Source organism: Mixia osmundae (assembly GCF_000708205.1).
Source record: "Mixia osmundae IAM 14324 unplaced genomic scaffold scaffold_3, whole genome shotgun sequence".
NCBI lineage: Eukaryota > Fungi > Basidiomycota > Mixiomycetes > Mixiales > Mixiaceae > Mixia > Mixia osmundae.
This window is the reverse complement of record NW_014575561.1, coordinates 747,191-764,171: the sequence shown is the minus strand read 5'-3', so window position 1 is coordinate 764,171 and position 16,981 is coordinate 747,191. Positions and strand designations below refer to the sequence as shown.

Sequence of the window (16,981 nt, the reverse complement as noted above, 5' to 3'; positions counted from 1 at the left end):
TCACTGTACGCAGGAGAGGCTATCTTCCGGTGCGTTTGGTGAGTCGCGCGAGGGCTTCGGCCTGCTGTTGCTGCTGAGCAATCTTATCCTCTTCCTCGGCATAAGTCTGGAGTCCCTCGGCATTGCCCTTGGCCTGCGAGATGACGGTCTGCATGACGAGCAGCTCTTCCACTCTTGCGAGCTGCTTGGCCTGTTGTGGCTTCCTCAGTGCGAATCGCAAGTTGTCCACTTGCAGTTTCCCCTTGTTCTTTGATACTCGATGGGCTGCGACGCACTGCCATGTATGCTTAGCTCCTCTGTGCTGCATGTGTGTGTGTGTGATGTGACGAACGACATCGGCGATATAGTCGACGAGGATGTCCTCGAGCACATTGACAGTATCGTTGGCAGGGTGAGCATCGTCACCGAACCCGTACATCATAGCGGGTACTGTGAGGTCAGCTCTCCACTTCAGCGGCAAAGACAATGCTACCGAGTTCCAAGCGACTCACAGTCTTTGTTGAAGATGCCTCGTCTGGCCGTTCTGACTCTCCCCCTTTGGGCATCGAAGCTCGTCATCGGATGGACGAACACAGGCGGCGCTTGCTCTTCTTTCGCCGTGCCGCCCTCGGGGACAGGCGTCGTCCCTTTGCTGGGACCTGCATACCCGCCCGGTGCCAGACTCTGGCCCCTGCTCGTCATTGCCCCTGCCTGCTCACTCGCTATCTGAGCAAAGTCGCGTCTCCAGATAGTCCGCATTCGAGTGATGCCGTCTTGGAATAAGACCGCTTCAAAGTCTCAGTATACAGCTCAGCAAGGCAAACGTGCAAGCTCGATCAGAACCGTCTGCGAGACGCATACCGCAGACTGGTCACAACCGCTGACAAGCACATCTCAGATTGACGACGAGCACGATTGCAGAAGGTGCATTCTTCATTGACGTACAAGCTGCAATATTGCTCGCTCAACCACCTGAGGGAAACAGATTCGATAGAGGCCGAGCAAGAGGCGCGTGTGTGCCTTGACACGGTATCTGAGAGCGTCGCGCGAGTTGTGAGGATCAAAGTGATCATCGTCGCACGTTTCGGGCAACCAGAGACCCGCAGAGCAGGCCGAGCATTAGCGATGTCACTCGAGAGCTCAGCAAAAGAGATGACTGACCAGGACTGGAGGGAGCGCCCGCTCGCNTGTTNAGGCATTATCGCAGTACGCTCGCTCCCGTCCTGACTTGCCGAGCGACGAAGGGTGAAGTCGGGCGAGTCGAAGGCGGCTATCTCGGTCGATCCTTTGCATCTCTCTATCCTTAAGCGACTCGCTCTCNGGTCACCGCATATTAGAGANTTCNGCTCAGATCANCGCGNATCCATCGCTCGCCTNCCACAGGCTTCCCTCTCTTTTCTCGCCTNCTCACANAGAGAGAACTNACCTGATNANNTCGACAGAAAGGCGATTTGTCGGCCATTTCTTGCGCGGTATAGCAAAATATTTGGGCGCGTTTTATCGTCCGCTGCGAGCCTGCGAACGCGACCGATCGTGAAGGATTCGGCAGTCCCACGAAACACGCGTGGTCCCCACATCCCGCCTGCCCATCTATCCTCAGCAGACAGCCTAGCAATGCTGGCCTTGCGGAGGCAACAGAGAGTCTGCTCGCAGTCTGTGATGTCTCTAGAAGACTGACATTCACAAGCTTCTATCGACAAGGCCGAGTAAATACACGATGTTGGAGAGGTTAGCGATAAGGTTATGAGTCCAGCGCCGGATGGACGAGGCGGACGTAGCTCGACCGGCGGACGATGAGAACGAGTCGAAGTATTGATTGGGAGAGAATGGCGAGGTATCCGATCGTCTCACTCGTGTCCGTGTCTCAGCTTCAAGGGAAAGAGTGCAGGCGACTTCATGCACACCTTTGCATACACGCAAACATCACGCTGCACTGCTGATGAGTTGCGAGAGCTTAGTGGCGATTGGGGCAAGCAATGATGGTGACATGCTCGTGCTCCATTGCTCACAGTATCTGTCATCGCCATCCAATGCTGTTGCTTTCCCTATTGCATAGAGCAGTCACCATTGCAAGGCCTTGCACAGCCTGATTTGCTTTGTGAGGTGTTGAGCCCGCTGGCATCATTACACATGTACAACTTGCCTACTTGCGGCTTGATTTCAATGTCTGCATCGGCAAGGGGAAGAAAGTGGGACACTGTGGGGCTCGACGAGACCCAGCCGTCGGTGCAGATAATCGCGGACAGCAGACAATGGACAAGGGGCTAGTCAACCTATTGCCTCGCAATGGCGTCATGCGGCCAGCAGAGACCGATACTGAGTGGAAGCCGACGCACCTCTACGATGATCCCGTGCCTGTCAGCAGAGAGTTCAAAGAGGACGAGCAGCGTCGACTAGATCTCGCCGCGGCAGCCGGAAGCAGCGAAGCAAAGTCTCGAGGACGGGTTCGAGTGCGAGATATGCTATGCTATCCGGGTGGATCAATGCTGACGCTACGCATCGCAGCCCCGTAAGACGGTGGATTTCTATGGCGGGCTCAGTCGGTGGAAGCTGGTCAGCTCTGACAGACCTTTCTGTCTCGCAACGGCTGACAAACGTGCGTGACAGCTGAGAGGAATGCAATGTAGCTCGCGCGATGAGCAATACATGCGGCCGAATCCCAATTATACCTGTCAGGTCAGTCTTGAGCGGTCTGCCGCGGAAGATGAGTTCCAACGCAATTGACAGTTCTTGCCGCCTCATGCAACACCTGCGAACGCGGCCCAGTCGATTTGCTCACGCTATGTACATACGGCCACTAACAAGATCCGCTCGCCCGTCAACGCACTGAAGGCAGGTCGCGCGCTTTCAGCTGAACATACGCGCGACTGACTTTCGCAGCACAGTGGACTCCAGAAGGCCGTCGACTGCTCACCGGTAGTACCAGCGGCGAGTTTACGCTGTGGTCCGGTCTGACCTTCAATTTTGAGACGATTCTGCAAGCACACGACTCTGCCGTACGCGCTTTCGAATGGTCTCATTCGGGCGTATGGCTTGTCTCTGCAGACCACAATGGCACAATCAAGTATTTTCAGACCAACATGAACAACCTGCAAGTCTTCCAGGCTCACGAGGAACCGATAAGAGACGTCACGTTTGCACCCAATGATGCCAGATTTGCGACCGGCTCGGATGACAAGAAGATCAAGATATGGAACTTTGACGAGATGAGGGAAGAGCGTATGCTCGAGGGACATCTCTGGGACGTGAAATGCGTCAAATGGCATCCCACGAAGGGCTTGCTTGCGTCTGGCTCGAAGGATCGATTCGTCAAGTTCTGGGACCCACGAAGCAGTCAATGCCTGCAGACATCGTCCGTTCACTGCGCATCGGCTGGCTGATTCGGACTGATGAGTGCTGCAGACACATGCACAAGAACACAGTCTCCTCTATGAGCTGGAATCCAAATGGCAATACGCTCGCGACGACTTCCAAGGATCTGACAGTCAAGATCTACGACATCAGAGCGATGAAGGAGCTACAGACCTTCAAGGGTCACAAGTCTGAAGTCACAGGTACATGATTTACACGAAGCTCTGCGCAAGACTGATGAGTGCGCAGCTGTGGCTTGGCATCCTGTTCATCACGATCTCTTGGCGACAGGCTCATACGATGGTAGCATAATCCAGTGGACCGTTGACGATCCTGCGCCGCGTGACTACCTCGAATATGCCCACGACCAATCCGTCTGGGGACTCGCATACCATCCTAATGGACACATCCTTGCGAGCGCGAGCAATGACCATTCGACTCGCTTCTGGAGTCGCAGTCGGCCGGGCACGCCGCACAACTTTGATCGATTCCATGTGGGCGTAGAGATGGCGAAGGAGATGGGCTCGAAAGACGAAGATGGCAAGTCTATCTTCTGCTCGCAATTGCGTGCTGACATCCTCGCGCTTGTGCAGATGAGGACGACTTTGCATTGCCAGGCCTGCGAGGCATGCCTGCTAATAACCAGCGCTTCGGCAATCGCGGGCCACAGGGACACCAGGGCCAAGGGGGCTACGGTCAGCAAAATATACCTGGCTTCGGCAGACAAGGCCCGACGATAATCCCGAGCGCGTACCAACAACAGCCTCAGTATGGTCAGCAGCCTCAATATGGCCAGCAGCCTCAGTACGGCCAACAGCAACAGTACGGACAATCGCAACAGCCGTACGGCCAGCACCAGCAGTATGGGCAGCCCCAACCATATGGGCAACATGCTTCCTATGGCGCTGGGGCGCCTCGACGATATTAGGGAGACGCGGAGCGCGAAGATTGATCTGCTCTTCATGGATCAGAGCTGTTGTTGATACATTAGAGGTCAGATGCAGCTATATGCTCGAAATAAGGCACTACGAGCCGCCGGAGAGGCGGAAGGAGGATCTGCAGGGAAGCGAAAGAGCAGCTCGCAAAGCCGCCGACGCCAATATTGCCAACTTGACTGCGGCTTTGCGCCGACTCCGGACAGACCACACCCTCGGAGACCCATATCACACCCTTGACGATGATTATAGACTTGCTCTGGCTGATCTGGCTTCAGCAAATGCGGGAGAAGCGAGTATAATTGAGGATGCTCCTCAGCAAGAGGGGCAAGATGGAACAGGAATGCTCGAGCTGTTCATACCTCCAGTGAGATTCGTCGGATGTCATTGTGACGATGACTGATACACATTATCAGCCGCATCGTACGCCGAGACCTCACTTGGTGCCAGACAGTCCGAGGAGCGATGTGCCTCCGGCGCCCATCCTCGCATGGCTTGCATCTCCTTCCAAGCACAACAGTCTGCTGTCGAACGACAATGAGCAAGGCTTCTGGATCTTACCCATCAGCGGTTGTGCAGGTCCTGTCGATAGCTCGAGCAGGCCCACTTGGGCGCGGTATTCACGAGACGCGAGCGCAATCATGTGGACGCCGCAGCGTCTCACTGTGCTATGGGATATGTTGCGTGTCTTGTGCGATTCTTGCACGATAGCGGGCCTGAAAGCCTTTGCCCTCTTTGCGCCTCACCACGATCCAGACAGCAAAGAGATGGGCGACTCGATCCGCGTCTTCTCGACTGCAGAGAACGCGCTGCAAGTAAGGACGATCCTTGATGCGCTGACAGATGAGCCGGAACAAGATAGAGGGGATCACTGGCTGCGAGGAAAACGTCTATTGTGGTGCCTTGCAAATGGGCGCCCAGTCTTTATTGCATGACAACTATCCGAGCATGCGTAGGATGCCAAATGCAAAGTTGAACGCGCAGCCGAGCAAGACTGCTTGCTGCATCTTCTTGGAGAAGATCTGTGTTCGGAAGAAGAAGAGCGGCAGGAAGGGGAAGCTGAAGCCAATGAGCAGTCCCTTGAACAGGGTAGAGTAGGAGCCGACAGAAGCTATTGAGAGCCGCGACATCAGCTCATGGCTGCAGACGCGAGTCAAGGACCCACACGAAGATGCACTGGCTTCGTCATGGCCGGTCAGGCCTTCCATCCATTGGTCTTCGAGTGCTCGCGCATGCTCTTCGTCATCGCCGAGAGAACGCTCACCCCGAGCCTCCGTCTCCTCTCGGAAGTCGTTGCGTATCCGATCGATGTCCTCATCGGAGAAGCCGGCGTCTCTTAGTCTGTCAAACCCTTGCAAAGGCTGAATCTGTGCAGTGTTCTGATCAATGTAGCAATGAGCAAGGAAATGTAGCAGTATAATGAGAGCATACGGCTGTGATAGTCGCATCGGCAGTTGTAGAGGCAGCAGCATCAATCTCTGTCTCTTCTTCGCCGACGGAACAATGCAGCCAGAGTGGTTTGATCTCCTCAGGCGCGACTGCGGCAGACCGGGCACTACTGCCCTCGAGTGAGGTGGCCGCTGCAGATCTGACTTGCTTGACCACGTCGAGTGCATCGTCGATGAAGCGAGATTGTGTCTCCTCCTCTTGGCGCTTCTGGCGTGCCAAGAGCGACAGCATCCACGGTACGAGCAGTGTGCCATCAGTGAGCACGCGACCGATGTGTATCAACCGTAATCGTCTGGTAGCTATCGTGGGTCTCAGCAGTCTTATCTGGCAAGCAAAGCGACGTTCAGCTCATGGTGATCATGCGCAGACATCAGCAGACGGACTCGCCGCTTCAAATCACGGATGGTCTCGCGTTGGCCGATGCAGATATCAAGGAGATCTTCGGTAAGGCCGTCTGTGAAGCGAACACTGAACACGAGCGCTTGTCCACCGACGTCTTGCTGGTTGCTCGCTTCGCCGGACGAGCCTTGTTGAGCTGGGTCAGCATCGTAAGCTCGTTGTTTGCCTTTGCCTTTGCCCTTGTCTGTGTTGACCGATGAAGACGGATTTCTGTTGAAACCCGGACTGTGATGCAGAGGTAGCATATGACCTCGTGATGGACTGCTTTGGGGCACCTAGGCCTATAGAAATGGGCGGACTGGCTGATGTCAAGCCTGTGGTGTCATCGTGGCAAAGCACGAGTCGCGGTTTCGCTCGACTCGCCAGATGGCCTGAGCACTTTAGCGGTATGCAGAGGACAGTCGTGAGCTGTCCGGGCAAAGTTCTCCTCGCAGGTGGCTATCTCGTCCTCGACCGAGCCCACCAAGGCCTGGTCCTCGCCACGACATCACGGTTCTACACTTTCGTCTCGTCTACTGCTGCTGCCCACTCCTCAGCAACCATCACCGTCACAGCCAGCCAGTTCGAGCGCGAACAATGGCAGTATGCAGTGTCGTGGTCGGACGATCATATCTCGCTGCAAGGCATCGCGGTCCAAGGGTCAGCAAAGCGTACAAGACTACATCAACGTGCTGATGCTTGCTGGCATCAGAGCTTCGAGCGATAGGAATTCATTCGTTGAGACTGCTATACGAGCTGCGCTACAAGTAGTACAAGCGGACAGGCCAGGAAATTGGTCACTGCCGGATCTGCAGATCCACATCGTCGGTGACAACGATTTCTACTCTCAGCCGCGACAGGCATCGTCTGGATCCACTTCTACTGGGAAGAAGTTTGCAAAGCTCAAAGAGACACTGAGGACCGTGCACAAGACCGGTCTGGGCTCCAGTGCGGCGATGGTCACGTCACTTGTAGGCGCAATACTTGTACATCTACTCCAGCTCGACCCGACGAACTCGCTGTCGGATAAGCATTACATACATAACGTAGCACAGTATGCGCACTCGCTAGCTCAAGGGAAGATTGGCAGCGGCTTCGACGTCTCCTCTGCCGTATGGGGCTCGCACATCTACACGCGATTTGACCCAGCCTGTCTCGACAATGTGCTCAGCGAGCGATTGCCGAGTACACAGCTCAGAAGTCGCTTGAAGGGCGGACAAGGGACATTGTGGGATGCCCCTGAGACATGCGCGAGAGTGCGACCACTCGCCCTGCCGCCTTTGACCTGCCTGTGCCTCGCCGACGTGGACACGGGAAGTCACACGCCTAGCATGGTGTCTAAGGTCCTCACCTGGATGCGCGAATCACCCGAAGAAGGCACGTGCTGTCTAAGACGTGCTTGGAATCTCTGACCAGCGCTACAGCCAGCGAAAGGATAGAGCAACTGGACTCGCTAAACGAATATCTGGCGAATGTCTTCTCGCATCTCAATGAAAGCTACGAGCGCAGTCCACGAGCATATGCATCCGTTGTCGCCGCCTTGCGAAGACTGTCTTCCTCGAGAGTGAGCGATTCTGCAAGAGCAGCGATCCTTGCTGATGTGACCATCCGTCCAGTGGCATGAGAGCTATACGACAATCTCTGCAGCAGATCACGACATTCTTGGAGGCTTCATCGATGCAGCTGCAACGACCAAGGTATTCATGCTTCAATGTGCCACTCCTACCGCTGAAGCAGCGCGGGCAGGCAATACGAGCTAGTATGAAAGCAATGGGACAGGCTGCTGGCGTCCCCATAGAACCACAAGAGCAGACCGACATTCTTGACAGCTGTCAGACTCAATGCCTCGGCATGATCGGCGGCGGCGTTCCAGGAGGTATGTCCTGCCGATATCAGTCTGTAAATGAGTTTGCTCAGAGTTACGTGTAGCGGGCGGGTACGATGCGCTATGGATGCTGACCGTAGCAACCTCGGACGATTCGATAGCTCAGCTAGAGGCACAATGGACAGCCTGGAGATCCATGTCGGTCAGGCCGCTCTCTTCTGCGGCACGAGTCTACGGACCGGATCAGTCCCGCATAGATGCAGTAAAAGAGGGTCTACACGTACACGACCAGCAGGACGTAGCGCAGCTATGGCAAGCAATACTCTCTTGACTTTCGTGCAAGCAGGATGCAATGCAGAACGTGTACAGAGGGAGTCTGCATATGATGAGTCTAGCTCATCTGGCTCGCTCGAGAGCAAGGAGCGCCTGAAGGGAGTGTATCACTCCGGTGATTGTAGGTCGTTTAGCAGGATTCGCGTCCCACATCGTGTCGACTAGATCGACAATATCGCCTCCCCACTGCCTGCGCATCGTGGCGGTCGACGGACGCAGGTTCTGTGAGCCAGCTGCCTGATAGATCGCATGCTCGTTCATGCCCTCGAAGGGGTACTTCTTCGAGGGTAAATGCCACGTCAGAATTTCCCAATAGACGAGCGCCGCGGAATAGACGTCGACGGTCTGATTGTAGCGAGGATGCGCCACCCATAGCTCTGGCGCTTGCCAATTGACGGTACCAACGAGCGACTTGATCATGGACCGCGTCGTGTTCTTCACTCGCGCAAGGCCAAAGTCGGTAAGCTTTGCTACGCCGCGATGCGTGATCAAGACGTTACTGCTCTTGATATCGCGATGGATGATAGATGGCGTCCGGTTATGACTGCGAGGTCTGGTCAGTCAGCTAGCCAATGAGCACAGAGCGTTTCGCTCACAGATATTGTATGCCCTTTGCGATATCGAGCATGATGCCAATCATCTTCGTCAGCGGAGGCGCAGGTACGTTACGAATATAATCAAAGAGGTCGCCGTTCTGACACAGCTCAGTGACGATCATGCACGGGATATCGCGCGTCGGCGGTATGCTTATGCCAATAAAGCGCACGACGTTCGGATGGCGCAAATCGCGCAGCAAGCCTAGCTCCTTGATATCATTTTCGGTGAGATGGCCCCGTAGGTCTCCGATGGCGACTTTGACGTTACGATATCGACCGGCATAGACATCCTTGAAGCCCCCGCTGCCGATCTTTTCCAGCTTGTGCAGCTTGTCGTGGGGAATCTCCTTGTCGAGCAAGTCCAGGCTTTCCAGATCCAGCGCATCGCCTTCTTCAGCGTCTGAGGCCGAGGGATTCGGCGTCTTTATTGCTGATGGCTGAGCAGCAATGTCGGATGCATGATCGAGTATAGGCTCCTGCATGCCTTTACTAGCAGGACTGACAATGCTATGCTTGGCTGCGGACAAAGCTTGCGTCTTTGTTTCTGCCTTCGTGTCCATTCGGGTCCGCCTTTGTCTCTCGATCTGGCTACTCGCCTTGCTGCTCACAGAGATGACCGAGTCTCTGCTGACCTTACGCTGCGCGTTTCGATATCAGCTTTGCATGATCTTGCAAGCGGTCCACGTACCCATTGAATGAGAGCATTGACCAGCTCTCGCTTCGTGCCTTCGGTTTGTATGTCTCGCTGAGCACAAAGGGCTACGAGGATGTGCTTGTGTAGACGATGAAGTTCCTTGAAGCTAGCCAAGTTGATGTCAAGCTCTTCGCCAGCATCTGATCCATCTTCGTCTACCTCCTCCTCTTCCGCTTCGTCAGAATCGGCTGCTTGCTCGTCGTCTGTCATTATCGGATGCGACAACGGATCGACGATGGACTCGTCAACTGCGTACGACGCTGCATCGTCTTCTGTAATTGTCACGTCCTCGTTCGCGTCTTCGTCATCTCCGACGGTCTGTGTTATGCTGATCTCTTCGTCTGTATCTGGGTCGCTGTCTTGCCTGTCGCTGCCCTCATCGTCTGTCATGATTGGATGGGAGAAGGGATCAACTGCTTCCTCCTCGTCGACAATCACCTCGTGTTGACCGCTGCGCGTCCGCCTTCGCATGCTCGACTGAGATGCCACGCTTTCGCTGCGACTGACACGAAGACTGGACCGAAGAGATCTGTGACTAGAATGATGTGACGCCTCATCCTCGGAGTCTGACTCGACCGGATGGGAATCCGCCAACGCAAAATCAATGGCAGTGATAGAGCCGCCGGTTGCTTGTCGTGTCCTTCGCGCTACTGGCGTGGTACCCTTTGCAAGCTTAGACGATCGAGAGCTCCGGCCGGACTCGCGATCTTCTGCAGAATCGCTAGCTTGTGATCGTCGTGCGTGCGTCCGCGACACCAGTCGTGACTGTGGCTCGGATGATCTGCCTTGGAAAGCAACACGCGTGCTGCTTCTTTGCCTCTTTGGCGGCGATGGCATATCTTCTTGGTCATCTGCGTCAGAATCATCATCCGCCGCAGACGCCGCTTCCCATTCATCGTCTGTAGACTCATACTGTGCTGTCGACTCCGGCCGAACGCGACGATCGAGCGCATTGCGATATTCCCTCGGCAGCGCTGTATGCTGACGCCTCAGTCGCGCGCGAGAAGGCACATGGCGTAATCGACGTGGCTTTGTCGGGGAGCGACCGAAGGTAGTCTGCGAGGAGATCTCGAGTTGGGCATCTGTCAATGCGCATAGTGATGGTAAGCTGCTTCGAGTCTGATAGGGTAGCCTGCGGTGATCCGGAACTTTCGGCCGTGTTGGCGATGGCCCGCGCCGCGTCCTCAGCGTGCGGCCGACACGCACACGATTCATCTGAGGTGATTGAACGGATGACTCGGAACCACTAGCCTCTTCGCTACTTGTCTCGTCCGGGCTGTCCCTGTGCGTTCGCCAGTGCAGGATACTGTCCACGAGTATCGCTTTTGTCAATGTCTCCAACTCGGCGTCATCGTCAAACAGGCCCGCAGAGGTGCACAGATCAATCAGGCGTGTTTTGCGAAGCTTCATGAGCTGGCTCTGCGCTGCGTGCTCAAGATAGAACGCGTCGTCGTCCTCTTCCTCGTGAACGTCGCTGCCAGGCTCCGGGGCTGAACTTGAGGAAGTAACGTCTTCGAAGCCGTCGTCTGTATCTTGCGCAGCATCCTCGACCTCCATGCCATCTTGCTCCACGTCGCTATCCTCGCTGTCGTACGCTTTCCGTCGCGCTGCCAACCTCGACTGAGTACGCGTCTTTCTAGGCGAAAGCATCGCTTCCTGAGTTTGAGCCGAAGTAGTCGTCTTGGCCGAACGCTTCCGCTTCACGCCCCTGGTCTCGCTCTTGCGAGGCGTAACGAAGCCGTGATGGGCGACAGCTCGACGTGCGCTTGGTGAGGCGAACGCATTTCGCAGCTGACCCTTGTGATCGCGTAGACGCTCCATCATTGGCCGATCGACGTTGATGCTCAACGGCTTGAGCGCATTCCTTACGGGTCTACGAGGCGACGTGCGCTCGGCAACCAGCTGCAAGCGACTCGGCAAAGTGTCGTCGATCGGGTCGCAGTAGACTTGTCGCTTTTTGTGACTCTTGCCTGTATGCATTGAGCATGCAGACAGCTACTGCGGTACTGTTATCATGCTTTCGCACGATGCAGATCAGCCGGGGCTCCTCTAGCTGTCCATGTCAGTAATGTAACAAAGCGAGCAATATGACTCGGCTGACAATCTCCGGCGCAAATGTCTTCGAATCTGTCGCTGTCGACGGATGGACGATACAGCTGACGAACCCTCGTAGTAGAATCGCCTGGCAATCGCTGCCGTATGTCTGCCAGAGGCTCGCAAAGTCTGAGAAGGAGAGTGGTACTCGGCTAACACGTATTCAACAAAGTCATTCAAGTTTTAGTGATCGAAAGTGTCTCTCACACACACCGCACGTCCACGTCATCCGCTCGACACTGAATGTGATGCAAAATATTGAGCTAGGAACAGTATTGATGGTATACACTTCTCAGGCGCTCAGAAGCTTCTTGCTCTCTGCTTCACACCAATCGACGACCTTCGACTGCAGCGCGGCATCGACCGCGAAGGGCGTCTTGACGTGACCAAACCGAGCCCACGGTATGAGATATGAGCCCGACTTTGACTGGTCAATCGTAGGCGAAGTGCCGCCCCACAATTGTGTCAAAGCTCCCTTTGATACTGGGAAGAGGCCGGGCGAGATGAACATGTTCAACAATGAGCCCGTGGTTCTTTGCAGATCGCTCTTGATGTTTCCTGGATTGCATGACAGTACGATGAGCTCAGGATGTCGCGCTGCCCATTCATTCGTGAGCAAGACGTTGCCAAGCTTGCTCTGTCCGTATTTGATGAAAATGTCCGCTTTGCCGAGATAGGCTTGCGACTGGAGAGTGGTCAGACTGTCAAAGTTGATGCCTTCCTTTGGCAGTATGGCGTGACCTGAGCTCGACGTATTGACAATCCTCACTTGCCCTTTTGGCGCGCTCTTTGCAGTCTGCAGCAGGACCGGTAGGATTCCTTGCGTGAATACATAGTGGCCGAGCACATTTGTACCGAATTGCAGCTCGAGATTGTCTGACGTACGACTGCCTGTGGGAGGTGCCATGACGCCTGCTGAGTTGTAGAGGACATGTAGCTTCTTCTCTCTGGATCTGAACTCTTCCGCTGCGGCGTGCGCCGCCTTGACCGATCCAAGATCAAGAATCAGCAGGTGTATGTCGCCTTGGCCAATTCGCTTGATCGCGGCTTCGCCTTTCTCCTTGTTTCGGCATGCGAGATAGACCTTGGCTCCCTTGCTCGCCAAGACCCTGACGCATTGCTCGCCTATGCCCGTGTTCCCGCCAGTGACAAGGTGGACTTGACCAGTGAGGTCTCCAATGTCGTCAGTTGAGAATTCGCTATTGGGCGGCCGTATCTCGCTCAAGCTCTCTTTGACGTATCCCCATCCTGTGATCAGCTCTGGTCTGCCCATGATGAGATGTTATGCGGCAGGGAAGCTGGCGGGACGAGCTATCAAGAGGAAGAGTTGATTGGAAATTATCATTCAAGTGGCAAAATGTCATTTGTCAAAGCTTTTACGTCATAAGGCAAGAGGCTACATGTCTACTTGCGAACCAAGATTACCGATCTGCATTTCTGGCTGCTTTATACGAGTCAAGACATCGGAGATGCATCTCTTGCTTGCACGGTCCGCTTAGAGCTCCTGTTTTCTGCCGAGGCGTTTATCGAGCTTCTCGCGAGCGGTCATATAGCCAGGCATGGGCGGAGCTGACGGTGTCCAGACCTGGTCACTGATATGAGCTAGAGCACACTGACATGGATGCCGGACGCACATTGCCGTCGATCGAGCAATCCTCTTTAGCGGGGAGGCCAGGAATTTCGTGGCGTGCCAACTCGCAAGCGGTAGGAATTCCTGACCACATCGGATTGCAGACTTGCTTGAAGTTGAATGCGGGCGCTCTGATCTCGACTGCTCATACGGACGCGATCAGCATCCTCGAGCGTCAGTCTGTGTACGCCCATACATTCTTGATCAATGCGCAAGCCGACGCTGTGATACCGAGATGATCAGGTCATCGATGCGTAGGTTTGGAGAGACTCACTTGAGGTCTACAAAGCCTTCACAGCAATCCTCGTACCATCTCAAGAAGCAGCTGGCCTTGATCCTGATGTCTACATTGATGTGAGGCCAGATTGTCGCACTGATACCGACCTCCTCAATCATGAGGCTGCCGAATCCTTCGACGGTGACCGTCTGAGACCAGAGATCGATCTTGAAGGAAACCTCGGTTTGTACGGGTTTGCCCCTTTTGGTTTCATAGTCGAGCTCAGAAGGCGGGAACTGCTTCTCATCCGCATATCTCGGCTGAGGAGCAGTCGTGGGACAAGTAGCCTGCGATCTTTGTGGGTCAGGTACGCCGATGGTCAGGTGATCACACGCACAGCGTAATCGACTGTAGCGCCGGAGCAAGTCAGCAAGCATGCGAATGTACGCAGATTGCGATCGACTGACCATCAAGATCGTAGGTTTGAATGTAGGTGCCTTCATTTCCAACGCCGTTGCTGACGTGGGCGCGCAATCCCGGTGGCAGGCCAAGAGTCCAGCGGCCGTCTCCTAAGGGATGTCCCTGATAGATTGGCAACTCTGAAATTGCTGCAAAGGTCTGGCTGATGACAGCGGCAAGCACGAGCGAGATCGAGTGGACGAGCATGACGCGGCAGAGGCTGCTGAGCGAGTGAGCGGGCGAACAAATAAGATCGCTGACGAGGTGAAGTCAAGGGGCATTCGACCGAGGGCGCTCTAGTGACCGCGCAAGGAGACAGTCTTCACAAGGGGCTGATTCGTCACCGACGGCCCTAGCGACGCGTCGCCTCACAAGTGGAGCTGCAGGGAGGACTCGGACTTTTGTGCAATCATACGATCTTGATGGGCACAAGAGCACTCTCCTCGCTCGCGCCTCGTTGGCGTCTATGCACGCCCCATGGGCCAGGTTGGTCATCGTCAGGCATGGGCGGTGCGGAGGGGATCCACATCTGCGCAGCGACATCGCATTCCTCTGCTGTAGGTAGACCTGGGATCTTCGCTCTTGCAGCATCGCATGCACCAGGTATGCCCATGTAGATTGGCGAGCAGGTCTGTTGGAATTTGAATTTGGGTTTGTCAATGACGTCTGTTGGGCCATCAGTCTGTTCAGATAGCAGAGCGGGCTGTAAATGTACTCACAGGTCTCATCGACGTGGAAGCCCACGCTGCGCGACATGATGAGCGTGATCTCGTAGTATGACCGAGGTGAAACGCACCTCACGTCAAGGTAGCCCTCGCAGCATTCTCCATAGAGCTCGAGGGCGCATTTTGCCTTCACGATAATGTCAATATCAACCTTGGGCCAGATCGTCGCACGGGTAGCGATCCGGTCGATCGCGAGGGTGCCCCAGCCTTCCTACAGTCTAGCAGATGAGCAGTTGCGGGACAGGTCTGTAGAGAGCGAGCTGACAACGGTGACCGTCTTGTCGAATATGTTGACCTTGAACGATACGCTCGTCTCGATAGGTTTGTCCAACTCGCCAGCTTTTGTCTCATAGTCAATCTCCCAGGGGGCTGCCTGATCATCGCGATGCATCGGTTTCGGCGCCGTCGTGGGACACGATGCCTGCTCGATGGTGATCAGGGTGAAGCACTAGCACATATAGCGATTGCACGAACAGCGTAGCTGACTGTTTGCAACTTGATACATCAGCGAGTGATCGGCTTATCTCAGGGCTCAACTGACGGTCTACGTTATAAGTCTGAACGTATTCATCTGTGTCCGGGATGGAAGGTTTGAATTCAGGCGGTACGGCGAGGGTCCATCTGCCGTCCCCAAGAGGACGGCCTCGATTCAATTCTGGCAAAGGTAGGGCCGGTGATGGCGCGGCATCTGTCTGACTTGATTGACAGACGAGCAGGATCGTGAGCCACAGGCGAAGCATCGAGCAGTTGCTGATGAGGAAGCGAGCTAGTTGTCGATGAAGTCAACGAGGGGACGGCTTGCCAGGGGTCTTCTCCGCGAGCCTCCTGAGTCATGAGCCGCTGACGTGTTGACCGACATAGATGACATCGCGTCTGCGCCAGATAGCGTCACGCGCGGCGACCACAATTCTACTCGGCCTGACTTGCGGAAGTTCATATCAGAGTCGGGCTGCTATTGGGGCTGGTCTCGCTATGTTATGCGCTTCAGAGCAGAGTTGTCGAACATCGCGACGTTCCAATGTAAGCAATCTCTCGCAGATGGCATCCAAAGAGCTCAGAGACGGAGGAGCAGACATTGTGTCATCCGTCTCGACCCTGGCGAAGCAATGCATCATCAAGCTCACCGCCGAAAAGGTTCACATCATCTGCATGGGCGACATAAGCTCTTCCACCCAAGTTTGGGCCCAGATAGACGTCGTCAGTACGCCCTTAGCCAGGAAAGAGTCTGCTGTACTGACAAGAGCTGCAGAATGTCATCTTTGCGGAGTATCGCATCGAATCTAGCGCAGGCAATATGATCTATCTCGAGGTCGTCACCGAAGCTTTGAAGCGAGCGCTCAATTCCGGTCAAGGCGCGACGGAGGCCGTCATCCGTCTGACAAAGAAAGGCGCTACTCCTATTCTGAGCCTTGCCATCAAGTCTGCAGTAAGCCTGCAAACACCCTCGATGAGCCCCGTCTGATACTTCACAAAGAGCCACACGGGTAAGGCAATCGATATCTTACAAGAGATCTCTGTACGCGTCCTCAAACAAGCCGACATGGACAATCTCAAAGAGCCGCTCTGCCCGGATCCAGATGTACGTCGCCGCATTGGTAAAGTGCTTGACTGATCGCTTGCAGGTCACCCTATACATGCCGTCACTCAAGGGCGTTCAAGTTGTCGTCGAGCGGATGCGCAATATCTCATCGCACATCATTTTCACGGCCAACAAGATGGGCGAGCTCCGGCTATCCGTCGAAGATGAGCTAGCCAAGATAGAGACAGTCTGGAAGAATCTCAAGCAGGCTCACTTTGGTATGTCACCCTAGCATCACACCGCGCTAAGCTCAGCTCCCGCACAGAGAACTCTCAGGCGGCAAGTGGCGAAGAGGAAGACGATCCAAGGGCGCTGCATGCCGTCAAAATAGACATCAAGATGTTCTTGAAATTCCTATCGACCCATCAGGGCGCAACGTCGACGATTGCTTGCGTCTGCAACGAGCACGCCGGTATTTTCCACGTCTACCTTTCGCCAGACTCTTCCGTCACGGGCGGCATTCTGACGTGGTATCATCCGGCAATCGACGCATGAGACGATACAAAAACCGGCATCTATCCTCTTCGAGCCGCTAGCGCAGGCTATGACGGCCACGCAGAGAGCGTCAGTCGCTGTCCTTGCACCAGAAGAAGCCTCAATGCCGCCACAGAGTTGCCACGCTTCGAAAAAAGCAGCGCAGCGGCGAACACGAGTAGACTATCTAGAACGATAGATGCAGCTTGTGACAAACAACATGCTTCCCTGTACTAAGTGATGCAGCTACAACCCTTGCGCAA

The 16,981-nt window shown here is 55.0% G+C and overlaps 10 protein-coding genes across 10 annotated transcripts; 3 read left to right on the top strand and 7 right to left on the bottom strand.

Moving 5' to 3' along the window:
- Positions 1-19: 19 nt before the first annotated feature.
- On the bottom strand, positions 20-681 carry L969DRAFT_93348 (uncharacterized protein; the record flags this gene model as incomplete). The annotated part of the gene is made up of 3 exons (XM_014713930.1): positions 20-274; positions 332-429; positions 492-681. The coding sequence occupies 3 exons, from the start codon at positions 679-681 to the stop codon at positions 20-22; spliced, it is 543 nt and encodes a 180-aa protein (XP_014569416.1).
- A 1,550-nt stretch (positions 682-2,231) lies between these two features.
- L969DRAFT_93347 (uncharacterized protein) lies at positions 2,232-5,200 on the top strand (the record flags this gene model as incomplete). The annotated part of the gene is made up of 10 exons (XM_014713929.1): positions 2,232-2,429; positions 2,485-2,532; positions 2,587-2,655; positions 2,707-2,811; positions 2,865-3,331; positions 3,382-3,533; positions 3,580-3,870; positions 3,924-4,191; positions 4,302-4,632; positions 4,682-5,200. 10 exons carry the CDS (start codon positions 2,232-2,234, stop codon positions 5,198-5,200), a joined length of 2,448 nt encoding a protein of 815 aa, XP_014569415.1.
- Positions 5,201-5,203: 3 nt separating this feature from the next.
- On the bottom strand, positions 5,204-6,358 carry L969DRAFT_46117 (uncharacterized protein; the record flags this gene model as incomplete). Its single annotated transcript, XM_014713928.1, has 4 exons — positions 5,204-5,376; positions 5,431-5,644; positions 5,697-6,038; positions 6,098-6,358. 4 exons carry the CDS (start codon positions 6,356-6,358, stop codon positions 5,204-5,206), a joined length of 990 nt encoding a protein of 329 aa, XP_014569414.1.
- Positions 6,359-6,460: 102 nt separating this feature from the next.
- L969DRAFT_86040 (uncharacterized protein) lies at positions 6,461-8,289 on the top strand. Its single transcript, XM_014713927.1, has 6 exons — positions 6,461-6,752; positions 6,805-7,469; positions 7,517-7,656; positions 7,709-7,789; positions 7,839-7,968; positions 8,022-8,289. Exons 1-6 carry the CDS (start codon positions 6,502-6,504, stop codon positions 8,246-8,248), a joined length of 1,494 nt encoding a protein of 497 aa, XP_014569413.1. The 5' UTR covers positions 6,461-6,501; the 3' UTR covers positions 8,249-8,289.
- A 24-nt stretch (positions 8,290-8,313) lies between these two features.
- Positions 8,314-9,328, bottom strand: L969DRAFT_46102 (uncharacterized protein; the record flags this gene model as incomplete). The annotated part of the gene is made up of 2 exons (XM_014713926.1): positions 8,314-8,794; positions 8,847-9,328. 2 exons carry the CDS (start codon positions 9,326-9,328, stop codon positions 8,314-8,316), a joined length of 963 nt encoding a protein of 320 aa, XP_014569412.1.
- A 306-nt stretch (positions 9,329-9,634) lies between these two features.
- Positions 9,635-11,789, bottom strand: L969DRAFT_356707 (uncharacterized protein). The gene is made up of 3 exons (XM_014713925.1): positions 11,642-11,789; positions 9,797-11,589; positions 9,635-9,743 (listed from the first exon to the last, which is right to left on the bottom strand). The coding sequence occupies exons 2-3, from the start codon at positions 11,518-11,520 to the stop codon at positions 9,719-9,721; spliced, it is 1,749 nt and encodes a 582-aa protein (XP_014569411.1). The 5' UTR covers positions 11,521-11,589; positions 11,642-11,789; the 3' UTR covers positions 9,635-9,718.
- Positions 11,790-11,862: 73 nt separating this feature from the next.
- L969DRAFT_86038 (uncharacterized protein) lies at positions 11,863-12,953 on the bottom strand. The gene has a single exon (XM_014713924.1). It carries the CDS (start codon positions 12,905-12,907, stop codon positions 11,927-11,929), a length of 981 nt encoding a protein of 326 aa, XP_014569410.1. The 5' UTR covers positions 12,908-12,953; the 3' UTR covers positions 11,863-11,926.
- Positions 12,954-13,129: 176 nt separating this feature from the next.
- Positions 13,130-14,147, bottom strand: L969DRAFT_16171 (uncharacterized protein; the record flags this gene model as incomplete). Its single annotated transcript, XM_014713553.1, has 6 exons — positions 13,130-13,219; positions 13,269-13,405; positions 13,461-13,486; positions 13,539-13,828; positions 13,879-13,889; positions 13,949-14,147. The coding sequence occupies 6 exons, from the start codon at positions 14,145-14,147 to the stop codon at positions 13,130-13,132; spliced, it is 753 nt and encodes a 250-aa protein (XP_014569039.1).
- A 202-nt stretch (positions 14,148-14,349) lies between these two features.
- On the bottom strand, positions 14,350-15,405 carry L969DRAFT_16170 (uncharacterized protein; the record flags this gene model as incomplete). The annotated part of the gene is made up of 6 exons (XM_014713552.1): positions 14,350-14,606; positions 14,660-14,685; positions 14,737-14,876; positions 14,931-15,086; positions 15,140-15,150; positions 15,207-15,405. 6 exons carry the CDS (start codon positions 15,403-15,405, stop codon positions 14,350-14,352), a joined length of 789 nt encoding a protein of 262 aa, XP_014569038.1.
- A 147-nt stretch (positions 15,406-15,552) lies between these two features.
- Positions 15,553-16,955, top strand: L969DRAFT_102273 (uncharacterized protein; the record flags this gene model as incomplete). The annotated part of the gene is made up of 7 exons (XM_014713923.1): positions 15,553-15,685; positions 15,738-15,862; positions 15,915-16,091; positions 16,140-16,244; positions 16,288-16,462; positions 16,510-16,714; positions 16,781-16,955. Exons 1-7 carry the CDS (start codon positions 15,643-15,645, stop codon positions 16,953-16,955), a joined length of 1,005 nt encoding a protein of 334 aa, XP_014569409.1. The 5' UTR covers positions 15,553-15,642.
- Between the last annotated feature and the right edge of the window lie 26 nt (positions 16,956-16,981).